This window comes from Lissotriton vulgaris, chromosome 6, assembly GCF_964263255.1.
Source record: "Lissotriton vulgaris chromosome 6, aLisVul1.2, whole genome shotgun sequence".
NCBI lineage: Eukaryota > Metazoa > Chordata > Amphibia > Caudata > Salamandridae > Lissotriton > Lissotriton vulgaris.
This window is the reverse complement of record NC_141694.1, coordinates 596399635-596417813: the sequence shown is the minus strand read 5'-3', so window position 1 is coordinate 596417813 and position 18179 is coordinate 596399635. Positions and strand designations below refer to the sequence as shown.

Sequence of the window (18179 nt, the reverse complement as noted above, 5' to 3'; positions counted from 1 at the left end):
TTCCTTTGCTAGACCCGGCACCATGGGAGCCCGCCTTGGTGAGCAAAACCTAAATGAGCCTGATTTCACGGAACAATACATAGCTGCTGTGAAGCAAATCCAGCATCCGAATTACAATCCCGAAACTCTGGATAACGACATCATGCTGATCAAGCTAGCTCAGCCGGCAAAGTACAACCAGTACGTCCAACCGATTCCGCTGCCAACCAGCTGTGTGGCCGCCGGCACCTGGTGCACTGTGTCTGGATGGGGAAACACAATACCTGGTGGTAAGATAACCAATGGATGTAAACTGGCTGTAAAATTGAATATTTCTTGTGTAGTATTATGTATGTAAAAAGGTGCACAAACCATGTTTTGCATTTGTGCATCAGTATAACCTTTATGCTTCAATATGTTTCTGTTTATGGTCCTGTCTGCCTGCACATTCCATTCATTATAACATTTCTTTAAATCCAATGACCACATTTGCAAATGTGCGCTCGGACGCACGCTTGGTAATGCAGTGTTGCCCATCATTAAGTAAATAGACGCCATGTTTTGCATTGGTTTGTGACGGGTCCAGAGGCAATACTTCAGCAAATTTGGGCGCAGGTATTTTATTGTTGGCTGAGCAATAAAGTTGCTAAGCTGTGTAGCTCGGAGCGCGAATACATCAGAGAATCATGTTTATTGAAAATGTCCTGCTGCTGACACCCCATGCACTGATGCATTAGAAAGGCTGAGGTGAGTGTGCGCTCTCCAGAACTTGGGCTTCTATGGGAATTCTCAAGGGCATATTATCAAGCCCATTATCGCTGCTTTAACAGCAGTTTCCTGCCGCAAAAGCGGCAATAATGTTATTGCTGTTCTTGATAAATGGCCCTAGACGCGCTTTGAATGCATCCCACAAATTAGAGGTTACGTCATTGATATTTGCCTGGGGAAGAGCCTGCCATTATTATGTCCTGGTCTGGGGTGCCTAGGCACTAGGAGCAGCTACTGCACCAGAAAGATACAAAAATGCAGCCACCAGCTAGGACTTCCCTAGGGGGCACTAGATCAGAGGTTTACAGGCTCCCTTGAGATTACATGCCCTCGACTCAGACAAAAAGGAATTAATATAGAGATACAAACTAACTGGTGGTTATGGGGCTACTGGAGTTTCAGCTGGGGGGGTTTCATCCCTACAAACAGCAATCTACATTTACAACTCTTAGACCTTCATAAATATTCTGATAAGGAAGCTGAAATATGGTAATGGCTAGGTAACATTCACTTCATACTGTGATGTATAATATTGTACACAGTCTAAATAATCTGTAAGGTTACATGTACTCCGTTGTTACTCTTGGCTCTTTCTCCTACCCGACATTAGTGCACTGTGCTGACATCTGGTGAAAATTGAAGGTCATGTGTTCAAACCCAGAGGCACCAACTCAGTTTTTTATCCTTTAGTAGTCAGCACTTTGCCTCACTTTCTTTAACACCTGTTATTTATAGTGCTTATAAATCACAAAAACTATGTCATGGAGCGTTATGTAAAAATAAGCTTCATTAGAACATTGCAATTCTGAGAGCTCCATTGAAGACGGTTGGGGAGGGCGTGAGAGACCTTCTTCTCCCAGCCTACGAGTAGCGTGCGGCTGGGGAGCGATGTAGCATGGTGGCTCCTGTCTGCCCCTGCCCTTCGATTTAGGTTTCCTAGGGATGGGTCCTGGGACCATAATTACAGCACAGGCCTGGTGATGGGGTTGCCGGACTGAGAATGAGTCTGGGGGAATCCACACACCTCCCCTGCTTGGTCAAAAATACTCAATTGAACTTGAGCCACACCCCAGGCACTGGCACACTCCAGGGTGTATTTTCTGAGGATGCAATGCAGTGCCACCTGCTCTGCTTCATTCCAGGGATCAAAGAAAAAAATCCTTACAGGTGGATACCTCTCAGCCCATTGGGCTGATTTTCTTGATCAAAGACTCATTTTACTCCAGGGGTGAGCTCTAGCCACCATAAGCATTTTTAACAGGTGTCCTGGCCTTTAAAGGGTGCACTTCTTTGGGAGGCTGCTTTTATTGACTTCCAATGCCAGTCTTCTCCTCTCCTGACTGCTGGCCTTCCCCTTGCTGGTACTCAGGAGGTGTAAGTGTGCCAGCATCAATGGCCCTGGAGACACCCAGCTTGTCCTTAAGGTCAGTTGCAAGCAAAGCCTTTAATCCATCAAGGGCATCAGGTGGTTTGCCCTTGCAGCTGTCCATGTTGCTGCTGCCATCATTTTTTAGATCCAGGGCCTTGCTCATTGTCACTCCACTCACACTTAAAACTCCCTGTAAAAGTGAACGTTCTAAATGCCAGGCAACCCTGGCCACTCCTAGGGTGCCACATCATCCCTCTATTCCTGTCCCAACCCTCCTGCACAGCATTCTAGTACAATCCAATATGGCACTGGCAAGTCTGTGAAGAGCTCCTCTGAGGGCCTTAGCCCCACCCCTAGCTGGCAGCACTGCCAGATACCTTGCTACCAAAACTTCAAAGGGGAACCCCTCCTGTGTTGGCTCCAAATATCTGGGGTTCTTCTTTGTTCAGTGGGTCTCGGAATGGTGGGTGTGAGAAGTTGGTCTGGTATATGATGTCCACTAATTAAAGTTGGCACCTTGAATAAGTCCAAACAAATGGTGATTTAAGAAGTCTCAGACAACCTTAGAAAGCTATCCAAGTCGTAGCTGTGGAGAGCAGCCTTCAGGCTTAGTCTTGAAGGAGTGTAAAGCAGTGTGTTTCACCAGAATGCAATCTTACAGTATAGATTAAATGAAACGAGAACCACAAAGTAGTTATAAAAAATATGTATTTATTATATAACACTATCTAGTATGTTACAGTATCTCCTACACAGAGATAGACACAAAGCACACGATACTTCAGCAAAGAAATAGCCCTAATACACAGTGGGCCCAACAGGGGTGACCAAACCATATACTAATAAAGTGGTATAAGAACCATGACTCGAATCAAGACAGTGTTGAGAGGACGTAGAATTGCTGGGACCCCAAGAAACTACCCAAGGTGAGTAGATAGGGACCCCACGGAGTACGTGTGCAGTGTGAGAACACGACTGCGTGCTCCGTACAAATCTATGTGAAAGTGAATGTTGGAATTTTAAAGTTTAAGGACCCTTCCCTGTGGACTTCGAAGAAACCCCATGGAGGACAGAAGTTTGGAGAGGCACCCCACCGTTACCTATGTCAGGGAAGACGGGTGCATAGGTCTGAAGTGGCGTCGGAAACCACAGTCGAACTTAATGGAGGACTTCGAGAAAGTGCGGCTGCTGGAATGGAGAATAGTGTCTGTTGGAATCCAAACATGGATTCTTGTCAAAGAGAACCTGAAAGCAGAGGGGACTGAGTCTGGGTCATTTGGGAGGGACCAGGGACTTGGCAGACGAATGCCCACTGATGTTGGGTTCTCTAGGTTGGGTGATGGTGCCCTTGACTCTGCAGCTGCAGAGACCAGGCAATGCTAAGAATGACCAGGAGGCGGATGCGAGCTGTCCCACAAAGGATGTTGAGTGCTGAGGGGTCGATGTCCGGCGGGAGCACCAACAAGTCTTGACAAAGGCAACCAATGCAGGAGACCAAAGAAGAGCATGGTTTGGACCAGCAAGGTCCAGAGGACTCACAAAATGTAGGAGAGTAAGGACAGCCCCCAAGCAAGCAGGGGAGCCTAAGGAAAGCAATGACCCTCAAGTGTACCCACAGGCTGGAGGCACAGGAGTCTTAGAGGACCTTGAGCAGTTTTACAAAACAGCACGACACAGAGCACTTGGAGTGAGGAGGTTGAAGCTCTTTGTAGGAGAAGTTGCCAGAGACTGGAGCTACTCAGAGCCCAATGCACTTGTTACAGAATTGTCAACAAGCACTTGCACTTGTAAAAGTACTCTGTGCACAGGGGTTCGAGTATTGCAGCCCCGACAAGGAATTCTGACCTCAAACTGATAGAGAGTACAGCTTTGTCCTCAGGAGACGTAGGAACCCCTGTCCTGTGTTGCTGGACCATTCAGAGTCCAGGGAGCTCAGGAACAGCAGGTCAGTCAGCAGTGGTGCTGTGCCTGCAAATGCAGGGGATTGACTCCTTCACTCCAAGGCAGATTATTTTCAGTTGTATTGGATGCTCCACAGGTCCTGCACAGATCCCGTATTGTGCACAGACGATGCAGCAAACTGAGAGGGAGGCGGAGTCAGGCCCCAAACGACGTCCAACGAAGTCCAGAGTGCCCAGATGGTCAAAATTCAGTGGTTTCCGGTTTGAATCTTGTCCACGAGGAATCTCAAGACCTACAGCCAGGTAAGCCCTGAAGAATACAAGGGAGAGGGTTGGAAAGATTCAGGGGACCCTCCCAGGGGAGGGTCTGCACAGAGGGGAGGGTACTCCCATGTCCTTTGTCCAGTTTTAGTGCCAGAGCAGGAGCCAACGGCTTCCATGTCTGATTTGAACTGGGTACCGGAACCACCGAGAGCCAACGGTGGTTGCTCCTGATGGGTGGAATCATACCTCCCACACCAGTTACCGATAGGGTTTGTTTCAGCCATTTTAGAGTTGGTCATCACACGGACATAATGCCTCTCTATACTAGTGTATGGCTGTTTCACTGACAACCCGGGAAAATGTACTCCATAGGATGCAGGGGTATCCTGCTCATGCAGGGGCACCCTCTCACTTAGAACCAAGCACCCTGCCTTTAGTATTATAAAGGCCTGCTAAAGGGGTGATTTATAGGTTTTAAGTGCATCCTTATATATAGTAAACCTACATCTTTAGTAAGTGGTGCATGCACCAACTTACACAGGCTGCAACAGCAGGCCTGTTGTTCCATTTTGCATGTTCTTACATGGGTCGCATAATACATGCTGCAGCCCATAGGAGACCTCTGGGTACCTATGCCCTGGGTACATGGGTACCATATACTAGGGCCTGACAAGGGTACCCCAGTATCCAATCTGGAGTGTACATAAGTACATACCAAAACAGTTTAAGGAGAAAGCAGATAGACTGGGGTCCTGTTTTGCAGGAGCCTAGTCAGACTAGTCGAAAAACAGCATCACATCAAACAAAAAGTGGGGGTAACCAAAAGAAGCAGATCCTACTTTTCTACACAACCCACCCAAATATAAGGAGGTGAGACTAACCTTGCCCAGTTGAGTCTTCATTTTCAAACTGGAAATATGTGATAAGTCCATCTGCATTGGCATGGTTACTCCCAGGTCTATGTTCCACTGTATAGTCCATTCCCAGTAGGGGAATGGACCACCTCAAAAGTTTGGGGTTTTCACCCTTCATTTATTTTAGCCATAAAAGGGCTTATAGTCTGTCTGAACAATGAAGTGAATGCCAAACAAGTATGGCCTCAACTTCTTCAGGGCCCAGCCCACAGCAAAGACTTCCCTCTATAGCTGACCAATGTTTCTCTCTGGGGGTCAAACTTGTGCTTATAAAAGCTACTGGTTAAACCTCACCCTCTGCATTAGGTTGTGACAACACAGCCTCTACCCCCAACTCAGATGCATCTGTTTGGACAATACTAAGCATGGGCGGAAAATCCGTTCCGCTCGCGGATTTTGTGGATTTTCGGTAAATTCGTGATCATCGAACGCTCGCGAATTTACCGAAAATCTGCAAATTCGCACACAGCGGATTTTTTTTTCTTGGTGATACAATTTTGTGGCGTGCGGCGTAAGTTCGCAATTGTGAACATGTAGGTGCGGCGGGCAGCAACAATCTCGCACTCGCAAAATTACAAAATTTGCAATTCTGCACAAGAAATCCACTAGCAAGCTGCATGGACCTTCTGAAAATGATGATTTTTATCAGAATAACTCCTCAGGTTGACATTTGCCTGCCCTTTTTTGGATTTGAGGCCTTTTGACTTTCTTTGGATCACTTTTGGATTAGAAATCAACTTTCACAAGTAAGTTTGTTTGGGGCATTACATTTGCTGTTCTGGAGAAAAACGAGTTTTGCAAAACTAAAAGCACTCAGCAGGTGCAAAAGTTCAAATTCATAATTAGTAACCATTCCCTGTAGTGCTTCCTGACTGGGGCCCCTCCAGAGTTCAGTTGCTAGTTGCAACAATTGTATGACCCTGCTCTGACCCTCACAGCCAGATCATAGAATAGCTACAAGTAGGCCACAAAGTTCCTGGAAAAAAAATTGCACTGCACAGAAAGCAAATTACAGATAGGGAAGCAGGTGCCAGACTGGAATTTTAAAACAGTGACACATTAATAAATCAACCCCAAATTAATTCATGTCAGTTGAAGCAGGGCAGGTGTGCTTGCTTTCCCCCCCCCCCCCCCCCCATAATCTACAGTGATGATGATGAACCAGAGGGTGGCATTGATGTACCAGAGGGTGGCATGGGTGAAACAGAGTGTGGCAGTGTTGAAACAGAGGGTGCTGTGAACCTGTGATGATGAACCAGAAGTAGAAACAACATAGTCGCGACCGTTGCGTGCCGACAACTAAGTTCGCAATTGCGAACTGGTACAAAATCCTCGCGAACTGTCAGAAACCCTTGCGAACACTATAAAAACAAAAAAATCCGCAAATTCGCGAGAATTCGTGGATTTTGCGGATTGCGAGTTCGCAAATACGCAAATTCCCAACGCCAGATTCGCAAAATTCGCCCATGCTTAGACAATACATTGATTTGAGTAGTCAGGACTCTGCAGAATGGGAGTAGTGCACATGGCCTGCTTGATATCATCAAATGGCTTCTGACAGCTAACTTTCCACTGAACTTTGCTTGGGCATTTTCTTAGAGGTGAGACCATTCAAGGGACTCACTATAGACCTATATCCTTTTACAAATCTCCTGTAATACCCAGTCAGGCCCAAGAAATCTCTGACCTGAGTCTGGGTAGCTGGAGCAACCCAGTTCATTATGGTCTAGATTGTGTTCTGTAGTGGTTGAACCTGGCCACCACCCTCAAGGTGGCCCAGTTACACAACCTTGCTCTGCCCTATCTGGCACTTAGTAGCCTTGATAGTGAGGCCTGCTTTCTGCAGAGCCTCCAAAACATTCTTCAGATGGACCAGGTGGTCTTCCCAGGTGGAGCTAAAGACAGCTATATCATCGAGATATGCTGCACTGCAGGCCACCAGACTTGTAAGGACTTTATTCACGAGCCTTTGGAATGTGGCAGGTGAATTTTCCAAATCAAAGGGCAATAAATTAATAATGCCCACAAGGGGTAAAAATGCTGTTGTTGGTTTAGCATCCTCAGCTAGTCTGATTTGTCAATAGCCAGCAGTGAGGTCAAATGTGCTCAAGAACTTGGCTGAGGCCAAAGTATCAATAAGCTCATCTGCCAATGGAATTGGGTGAGCATCAGTCCTAGTGCCGGCTTTGAGTCCCCTGTAGTCCACACAGAACGTCATCCCTCTCTTACCATCCTCGGTGTGAGGTTTTGGTACCAGGACCACTGGACTAGCCCATGGCCTATCTGAGGGTTCAATCACTCCCAATTCCAGCATCTTTTGGACCTCTGTTCTGATGCAATCTTTGACATGGTCAGGCTGCCTGTAAATCGTATTTTTATCAGGCAGACTCTCAGCTGTGTCCACTTCATGTGTACTAGTAGCGTGCCCCAAAATTGGGTGACGTCCCTTAGTCACAGCAAATGTCCCTTTACCGGGTTGTGAAATTTCAAAACTGAAAATAATATCATGTTCGATTTCATAGAAGTTGAGTATTTCAAAATGTTTTATTCAACCATTTGGTATTTAACCTTAATTCATGGTAAATTGTGAATTTATCACGCAAAATAATCCAATATTCAATCCCAAAATGCCATCCAATGCATTTCGGCTCATGAAGAGCCTTCATCAAGGACTGGATTCTGAAAATCAAATATATCATACATGAGGATATGGAAACTTAAAATTACACATTTCATATGTCAACAATTCATAAATAGCGATCCCAACTTGGTAAAAATCTGGTGTTAATATTGAAATGTATCTAGTGTTCTCCAGTGAAATAAAATAGATTACCAAAACGTGTTTCTAATAGACAACAATAGTGTCTCATTAAAAGAGATAACCAACCGATTTTGAAAAAAATAGTGAAGTTAAGACGAACAACCAAATTTGAAAGAAATAGTGAAGATACCCAGTATTCATTCGGAAAAAATGTTTCCAACGGTGAGTTGTAAAGAAGAAACAACACCAAGTTGTTAAGAGGCTTCATTGGTGAGGGTGACCCGAACGGTTAGCAAAGTAATCCAAAGTGTGTAAGATAAAAAGAAAATGAAAGCGAACCTTTGCTGTTAGTTGTCCCAAAAGAAGAATTATTAGTAATTTCACTCACGTGAATGGATTTCAAAGAACTCGCATCTTGCACGACAGCCGTGCTCTGTTCTCCTGCCTATGTGCAACGTTAAACGCTGTGGTGTTATGGGTGGTGCTCAATATAGAAATAGGACTGGTAAATCTTACCATGGTGGCGGCCATCTTACAATGTGTTCATAGTCGAAAGTGAAGTGTAAAAGATCCTATTGTTGGAAATTAGTTGTGCAAAAGATATAAATAAAATTATATGAAATTAAAAAGGTGATAACCAGAACCAGAGTTCTGGGTTTTCTTCACCCTGGTCCTTACCCACTTATCTGCCTTATTTCCCAATTCTTGGGGAGTAGTCAGATCAGAATCCACCAGGTACTGATGCAATAACTGATTTTGGCAATTATTAAGGATCTGCTCCCTCATAATCAAATTATACAATCAAAATCATGTACTTTACTGCCAAGCAACCAGCCATCCAGAGCCTTAATAGCACTATCCACAAAGTCAAACCAATCCTGATTCTGTGCCTTCTGGGTGTCTCTGAACTTAAACCTGTACTGTTCAGTGGTTACACCAAACACATCAATGAGGGCACTCTTCAAAACAGAGTAATTGTCAGCATCCTCTTTTCTAACAGTGAGGAGCCTATCTCTACCTTTGTCAGCAAAGGAGAGACCCTCTGTAATTTACAGGCCCTCTCTAAAGCAGTTATCCATTTGTGGATGCCATCCCCAACATAGTAGGGAGGGATCATCTTGCTCAGGTTTCTATTAGCGCCAGGATGCCCGCAGGGTTACAGTGCGCTCTATAAATGGCTAAATAAATAAATTATCAAAGGAATGTTCCTTAACTCTAGGGACACTGTTGCTGCCACCAGGGGACTCTAATCCCAACCTTTTTCTAGCTCTCTGGACTTTTAGGGACTCCTTGTCAATGGCCAACTGCTCTTGCCTGAGCCTACTCCTGGCTTTCTCAAGTTCAAGAAGTTGGTACTCCCTAAACAAAAGAGTTGTCCCTCTTGCTAGACACAGAGGTCCCTATAGACTGTCCTGAGTGATTAGACTCTGCAGAGGGAGATCTATTTCTCCTTGGTAAACTCTGCACTCTTCCAGGAGGAGTGAAGAGGTTGCCCTCAGGGCCCTCTGCCCTGTCGTCTTGAAGATCTGAGTTGTCCAGGTGGGAACCATCAGGTTCCCCCAGTCAGTGTTAGATTCTAGGTCATGGGGGGTGTCCCATTCTGGCCTATCCTCATTCCCTGTCCCACCCAGTCTATCCTGTTCATCTAACCCAGGAGTTTACCTTAGGTCATTTAACAGTAACACCTCTACCAGACATTGAGTGTTGGCACTCCTCTCTGCCTTCAACTTTCTAGAGGCAGACCGTGCCTTCAATTCCTGGAATGAAAGTTCACTGTATCCATAAGGCAGACAGCCACTGGCATTTCCTTTAGCAGATATACTAAATGCGGTGTGGTGTTGCACCTACCTAACTTAGTGGGAGCTAACCTCTCTTAGGTTGGAGAAAGGGTGTGCTAGACCCTTGACTTACCCAACCCCAAGTTCAGTAGAACATACTATGCTAAGCTTGTATCATATATGCCTAGGGCTAGTGTTTTTTCAATTAATCAATACAAAGTTTTATCTGGTAAAACAGTGCAGGCTTGAATCTCAATCGCTGCACACCAATTTGAGAAGTTGGTCTGGTATATTATGTCCACTAATTAAAGAGGGCACCTTGCCCCAGGCCAAAAAACTCTTATGGTGATTTAAGAGGTCTCTGACAACTTTAGAAAGCTATCCATGTAGTAGCTGTGGAGAGCAGCCTTGAGGCTTAAACTTGAAGCAGTGTAAAGCAGCTTGTTTTATCAGAATGCAATCTTATAGTATAGATTAAATGAAAAGAGAACCACACAGTAGTTATAAAAATATGTATTTATTATATAACACTCTCTAGTACTTTACAGTATCTCCTACATGGAGATAGACACAAAGCACACAATACTTCAGCAAAGAAATAACAGTAAATAGCGCTAATACACAGTGGGCTCCACAGGGGGACCGAACCATATACTAAGAAAGGGGGATAAGAACCACAACTCGAATGAAGACTCATACCTCCCGCACTGATTACCCGTGTGGGGGTATGATTCCAACATGTTTGACACCAAACACGATATAATTTGTTTCAGACATTTTAGAGTTGGTCATCACGCAGTCGCATAATGCCCCTCTATGCTAGTGTATGGCTGTTTCACTGACAACCGGGGAGAATGGACTCCATGGGATGCAGGGGTGTCCTGCTAATGCAGGGGCAGACTCTCACTTAGAACCAAGCACCCTGCCTTCAGGATTGTAACGGCCTGCTATAGGGGTGATTATAGGTTTCAAGTGCAGTAAACTTTAGATATAGTAAACCTATATCTTTAGTAAGTAGTGCATGCACCAACTTACACCGGCTGCAATGGCAGGCCTGTAGTTCCATTTTGCATGGTCTCTCATGTGTGGCATAATTCATGCTGCATCCCATGGGAGACCACTGGGGTACCTATGCCCTGGCTACATCGGAACCATATACTAGGGACTGACAAGGGTACAACAGTATCCAGTTTGGAGTGTACCTGATGTACATAACATAACAGTTTAGAAAGCAGATAGACTGTGATCATGTTTAGCAGGATCCCAGTTAGAGTAGTCAAAAACAGCATCACATCAAGCAAAAATTGGGTGTAACCATAAGAAGCAGATCCTACATTCCTACAGTGGGGAAGAAAATCGGCATCTAAGTCAATTCCTGATAATTTTTACCTTTGTGTAGGGAGGCCTTGTTCCCTCTGCTGGTGAGCAGAGTAATTATTAAAGGCCAGGAATGTGAATCTGAACCGAGTCAGAGAAATATGACAATCCTTTATGACCCATAAGATGTATATGCAAGTTCTTGGGAAACCTGCATATTCCAATTTGACATTCATATTTCATCCCAGTTTGATACTTTGCTGGACTGGGTAGGCCCAAGTGGAGTGAAACTGCACTTTAAGGAAGATTTCAACTATGTGTATAATACAGTGACATTACAGATTTCCAAGTAAGACCTACTGATCTATCTATGCATGCTCACTAAATTATAAGACCTACCATAGGTGAGCATCTATCCTGGCAGGGTTCCTTCTGCACCAGGCTACCTGTGTGCAATTACCGGACTGCGCAAGACAATCGTCTAAAACAAGTTTGCAGACTTGTGTGCACACACGTTCACATGTGATTAGCCAGGGACCCTGAACCTAGCTGTTCTTCATTGGCCTTGTCTTAAATGATCAACACTAGTAGTAACATGCTCAGTCAATTTAGCAGGAAGTTACAGTGGGTGAGACTCAGCTAGAGAAAGTTACCCAAAGTAAAGGTCCAAAAACTGGGTGACCAAAAAATCCAAAACTCCTGGGAGACTAAAGGCTGGAACCTATTTGCAATACCAGTGGTGTCATCTTGTGTGAATGGGAGGTCATGGGTTCGAATCTTGATAGAGATAACTCAGCCTTTCATCCTTCAGGGGTCACTAAATTGAGTACAGATAAAATATATAATAGTAAAACCTGCCTAGAGACAGCAAAACTGCAAATGAAATGCCATGGAAAAAGAAGATATTAATATTCCTCTCAAATCAGATCACTCAATAAACACTTAGGTACTACTTTATTGCTATTTCAAGTATTTATGCAAGAAATGCTTCAGCTCCAAATAAATAAATGTTGCCTTCTCTTTTCAGCAATGCCTGCAGATGCTCTCCAATGCCTGAATCTGCCAATTATTTCCAATGCACTGTGTGAGGAGTCATATCCAGCTGTTTACACGAGCAACATGATGTGTGCTGGATTTATGCGCGGTCAACAGGACTCCTGCCAGGTAAAAATAACAGTAGGCTCAGCTCATGTCTGCACTATAGAACTTCATGCTAGATATTGTAGTGAGGAAGTCTTGCCTAGGAAGTTATGTGATTAGTGACAGTCCTAAAATTGTCCCTGTCACTCTCAAGGAGAGATATTGTTCAGGGCTTTGCTCCTCAGCTCCAGACTGTCGGAGTGACAGAGAAGACCTATCTGTGGATTGGGCCATCAATCCAGGGGAGCCATTACAGTTATGCAGTTTTTGTAGAGGAGCAGTGGTTTGTGGACCCATGGGAGTTTGTGACACCTACTTAGGGAGTCTGAGAAATGTATAAGATTAAAAAACATCCGAAGGTTAAGATTTACATACTTATAGGTAAATATATATATATATATATATATATATATATATATATATATATTATTCACAGCTCCTCTGCCAGACCAAAGTCGACACACTAGCACTATCAGTAAGTTATACCAATTCGGTTTATTGCACAAAAAAGTAAAGACGCGTTTCAGCACTTGCCTTCGTCAGTTTCAACTGGCGACGGCAAGGCGGGTGTAAATAACGGCAATATAATGGACATAAAAGAAGGACCGTAGTCCGAAATCATGTGCGCCATCTTGAAATGGCAAAATAAACACACTAATAATCAAATAAAATTATATACATTTGGGTACAGAGTGCTGCCTGGCCAATCCGTTAGATATTTACAAGCAGATATTATCGCCTTGAATGGACATTCATAATAATGCAATTGATTCACTATCAATGAAATTAGACAGTTAGTACAGGCAGATATTGTCAATTGTCACCCAAAATTTACAAGTAGGGGAAGGAGTCAATTTTATCAGAACATGCAGAAATCATACGGCCCTGGATGGGCATGATGTTGAAAATTGTTGTAATTACTTAATCAATATTCCTGATTCATTTCATAATAAATCATGCTTCCTAATAATAATGTACTGCATGTATTAATTCATATTATCTCCCAACATGCTGCTTGTGTTGATTTGTTCAAGACATTTTTCAGACATACTCAGGCATTTAGTCAGCTTACAGTTTCTATCATTCATCAGTATTCACAGGTGTGATATTAATTCTTCTCCTGAGTTCATACCTCCCGGCGATTTTGTTTGGAGTTCGATGATGTATCTCGACTCCAAACGTATCAATTTACGCTTATAGTCACCCCCTCTCAGATCTTGTGTGATGTAGTCTAAATTAAAGAAACTAAGGAGAGTTCTGTTGCTGTTGTGATGTATTGCGAAGTGGCGAGCCATCGGATAGTTTTCATCTTTATTAGTGTTCCAATATCCTTAGTTTGACTGCTTTAGTGGTGCTCCCTACATAACGGTGTCCACAAGGACACCTCAAACAGTAAACAGTAAACAACAAATGGTGTAGAGCAGGTTATGAATTTCGGGATTTTAATCCTAGTTTCTTTATGGGGCACTTGGCTCGTACTGCAGGCCTTGCATTTCCCACATGGGTATGACCCGTGCATGGCCTGTAGTTCTCCTTTAGGTCTTACTCTCGACAGATGGCTTTGTACTAACTTGTCTTTTAGCGACTTCGTTTTCCTAAAAGTTATCATTGGGTGGTCTGATAGATCCCTACCTATGCCTGAATCTGATTTGAGAATACCCCAATTTCTGAGCATAATGGCTCTAATTCTATTCGCTGCCACCGAATAGTTGGTAATTAGTCTTATTATGCCATTTCCGCTTTCCTTCTCCCTGTTCTGTTTCTCTTTCAGGAGTGTTTTCCTGTCAATGTTTGTTACTTTTCTTTTAGCATGTTCGAGTACCATTTTGGAGTAGCTGCGTGATCTAAAGCGTTTTATGCTGCTCACAGGCTGCCACCTCAAAGTCTCTGTCTAGGGAGCTGTTGCGTTTTATCCTCAACAGCTCTCCATAAGGGATGCTTTTTATGAGGGTTCCAGGATGGCTGCTACGTCCATGAAGGACGGAGTTCCCCGCTGTCTCTTTCCTATAGAGAGCAGTCTGCATCATACCCGACTCTACGAAGACCCTCATGTCAAGGAAGTTAACCTCTTGTTTGCTCATGCTGTAAGTGAATTTTAAGTTCAAATCATTGATGTTGAGGGCCGCTATGTACTTTTCTGCTGAGGATACAGATCCCTTCCAAATAAGGAAGAGATCGTCAATGTATCTCTTCCAGCAGATCACTCTGTCCACCCATTCTGCCTTGTCATCAGCCCAGGCCACCTGCTTCTCCCACCAGCCCACAAATAGATTTGCGTATCTGGGGGCGAAGCAGGTGCCCATCGCCACCCCCCTTATTTGTCTATACCTTTGGTCCTGGAAAATAAAAATGTTGTTATTTAAGCAAAATGATATAAAGTCCAAAATCATCTTGCTATGCTCCAAATATTTTGCAGAACGTAAGTCTAGGAATGTTTTTACTGCTTTTGTCCCATCGTTATGCCTGATACTCGTGTATATAGCCTGGACATGTCCATAGTTATCACGATGAGATCGTTCTCCCACTCCACGTCTTGTATCTGCCGCAGGAAATCTTTAGTGTCCTTAGTGTAAGAACATAATTGGGTTACCCATGGGGCCAGGAATGAATCAATAAACTTGGACATCTTTTCTGTTAGTCCACCAATGGACGATACGATGGGTCTCCCAGGTGGTCTACTGGGGTCTTTGTGTATCTTAGGCAGATGGTAGAAACTGGGTAGCCTCGGTTGTTTGTTCTGCAAATATAGGTATTCTTCTCTGGCCAGGATCCCCTTGCCATACCAATGATCGATCAAGGTATGGTATTCGCGAATACTAGTTTGATATTCCTGTTCTGTGGTAGGTAAATAGTTTTCACGGTCTTGTAGCTGGTGTAGGGCCTCTTTACAATAGTTTTGGCGACTCTGAATCACGATATTATCGCCTTTGTCTGAAGGCTTAATCACAATTGAGTCGTCTCTCTCCAGGCTTTGAATTATATATACTAAAGGCAAAGCTGGAAAATTCAAAACTTTAAAATGTTCTGTTAATGTGAAGAAATACATCATTAGAAGCTAAACATTACGGGGCCCTTTAGGATGGCGGGTGGATCGCCCCCGCCAGGCTGGCTGTAGCCACCGCCGGCCTGGCGGGGCGATCCGCCCGCCATCCACTCCGGAATGACCCCCCCGCCATATTAGTATGGCTGGGAGTCCGCGGCGGAAAGGAAAGACCGTCCGCCGCTTTTCGACCCCGGTTGCCTTGCGACCGGGGCGGAAAAGGGTTTATATGGTGGCGAGGTCTATCAGACACCGACAGCCATATTAGCATGGGCTTTTCAAGATGCCTTTCCGTGACGGCAATGCTGCAGTGGAGCGCCAGAGAGTGGAACAGTAGAGAAAGTGTTGGATAGCGTAGGGGTAAAAATTACTATTCCAACTCCAGAGACTGGAACAGTAGGGAAAGTGTTGGATAGCGTCAGGGTAAAAATTACTATTCCAACTCCAGAGAGTGGAACAATAGGGAAAGTGTTGGATAGCGTAGAAGTTAAATATAACATACTTATATAAAAAAAATTGTATTTAAAATAATTAATAATTTAATTTTTAAATCACTCTAAATTATTTACAAATATCCATTAATAATTATTAAAAACATAATTACCGTTGAATAATTAATTAACAATACATTAATAAAAAGCACCAGTAAATATAATTTAATAAATATCAATTACCAAATAATAAATATTAAACCATGAAATATTGTCCATAACAAGACATATCAATTATTAAACTTTGATTAACAATTAAAAAATATTGAACTATCATATGATTTTTTATACCAAAAAATAGTATTTATTAAACATGAATTACCAATTAATAATTACTTTTTAATATACTAAATAAACATTTCAATAAATAAAATTTAATAAAACGTATTTAGCAATTAATGATTATTCAACAATGAATTAATTTTCATAATCCAAAAATTATCATATAAAATATTTACCAATTAATAAGTAATGTCCAATAAATTATCAATACCCAACAATAAATGTAATAATTACATAATTAGATTTCAATTACTTCCAACACTATTCCCCTATAAACGCATAACACAATCCAATAATAAAATAATATACTTAACATAATTATCAATTAATCAATTAGTACAAATTAATTTCCAAATAAAAACAATTAATTTCCCATAAAAAAAATTACCAATTAAAAAAATGAATTACCAATTAAAGAAAATTACCCATTACATTTTTTATTACCAATTAAAAAAATTATGACCAATTAATAATGAATTAAAAATAAAATAATTATCAATACCAATAAATAAAAATAAATCATTACTTAATTACAATTACATTACTTCCCATCCAATTCCCCTATAAACCCACAACCCACTCCGGTACTAAAACACAAAACTGACTTAAAAAACATTATTAACATATAAAAATAGCATACATATAAATTAAAACCAGTAGAATACTTAACAAAAAACATATAACACACACATATTAAATACATAATAAAATACATAACAATAATATAAATATCGATATTAGTAACATTGAGATTAGTAACATCGATATATTTGATATTGATATTACTAACTTCGATATTACTTACATCGATATAAAAAAATTCAATATTATTTACCTTAGGGTTGATATTCTGTCCAACGATATTCTTGACCTCGACATTCTATACATTTGATATTACCAACTTTTATTTCTGTAGGTCGATATTCAGGATTTGATATTTAGACTGTGAACCAAAATAAAGGCATTAGTGATTATTGATGCCCCCTTCAGGGACTGACCAAAGGATGATTTATGCTTTCAGAACATTAATATTGGACATTTTTCACCCTGAACTGCATTATTTGCAATTTCTCATTCCCTCACCTCAACATAATTCAATTATTTATATCATTAGATGCTTCCTTCTCTCTTTCTCATTCCCCTTTCTTACATACCACCAGTATTCACTATAATCTCATGTAGGAGTGTGTATTTATTATCACACATTTTTCACACAATGTTCAATTTTTTTTAGAGCATTTCTATCCAACTTCAATTGTGAATTTAGGGGCCAATTATGATGGCGGACCGACCTGAGTCCGTCCGCCACCATAGAGTAGGAGGGACCGTCCGCAGGGGCTGCGGCGGTCCCTCCGTGCAGATTAGGATGTGACCGCCAGGGTGGCGGTCACATCCTCAATATTTAACATTACGGTGGGTGCAGCTTCAAGCTGCACCCGCCGCAATGTTAAAAATGCATGCACGGCATTTGCGTGCACAAAGCAGTAGGAACCGCGCGGTGCCTGCCGCTTTGTCCTCGCAAATGCAGGGGGGTACCATAGGTACCCCCCATGTGCACCCCCCACCCCCGTCACCAAGGGGGCCCGCAACGGGCCCCCGAAGTCAATGTCTGTATGCTTTTCCACGGCGGAAAAGCCGCCGTGGAAAAGCATATGATTTCCACTATCCTAATATGGCTGGCGGTGTCTGATAGACACCGCCAGCCATGTTGGAGCTTTTCCGCCACGGTCGGAAGGCGACCGCGGCGGGAAAGCTGCGGACGGATTTTGATACCCACCGCCATCCTAATTTTGCGGTGGGTCTTTTGTGCCTCCGCAGCGGTTTTCCCGCATCATCCGGGCCGGCGGAAGCCACCGCCGGCCCGGAGGATGCGGGAAAACCGCGATCCTAATCGAGCCCTAAGTTTTTAACTGTTGCCATCTACACTCTTTTTCTTTTTTTATGGTGAATGATACATATATCAATGTGTTTAAAAATTATAGGGTTTATTCTTTTCCATGGCATCACTTCACTGTTCCTTGCAGTGTATGTATGTATGTACATTTTAATTGTTGCTTACTTATGGTATGTGAGGTTTAAATTTACATACATGAGTCCTATAAGCATGTCATAACACTGATGAAGAAATAAATATCACACCGCTGGAGCGCCATAGCAAAGACATGTCACATCCCA

General features: G+C 42.8%; 1 protein-coding gene across 1 annotated transcript in view; it reads left to right on the top strand.

The window, feature by feature from the left end:
- The window catches only part of LOC147707764 (trypsin I-P38-like), an 89711-nt gene that overhangs the window by 47159 nt on the left and 24373 nt on the right, over nt 1–18179 (top strand). Inside the window, exons 3-4 of the mRNA XM_086926617.1 lie at nt 13–287; nt 12079–12215. Of these exons, the coding sequence (XP_086782743.1) occupies nt 13–287; nt 12079–12215 (412 nt within the window). The remainder of the gene's footprint in view (nt 1–12; nt 288–12078; nt 12216–18179) is intronic.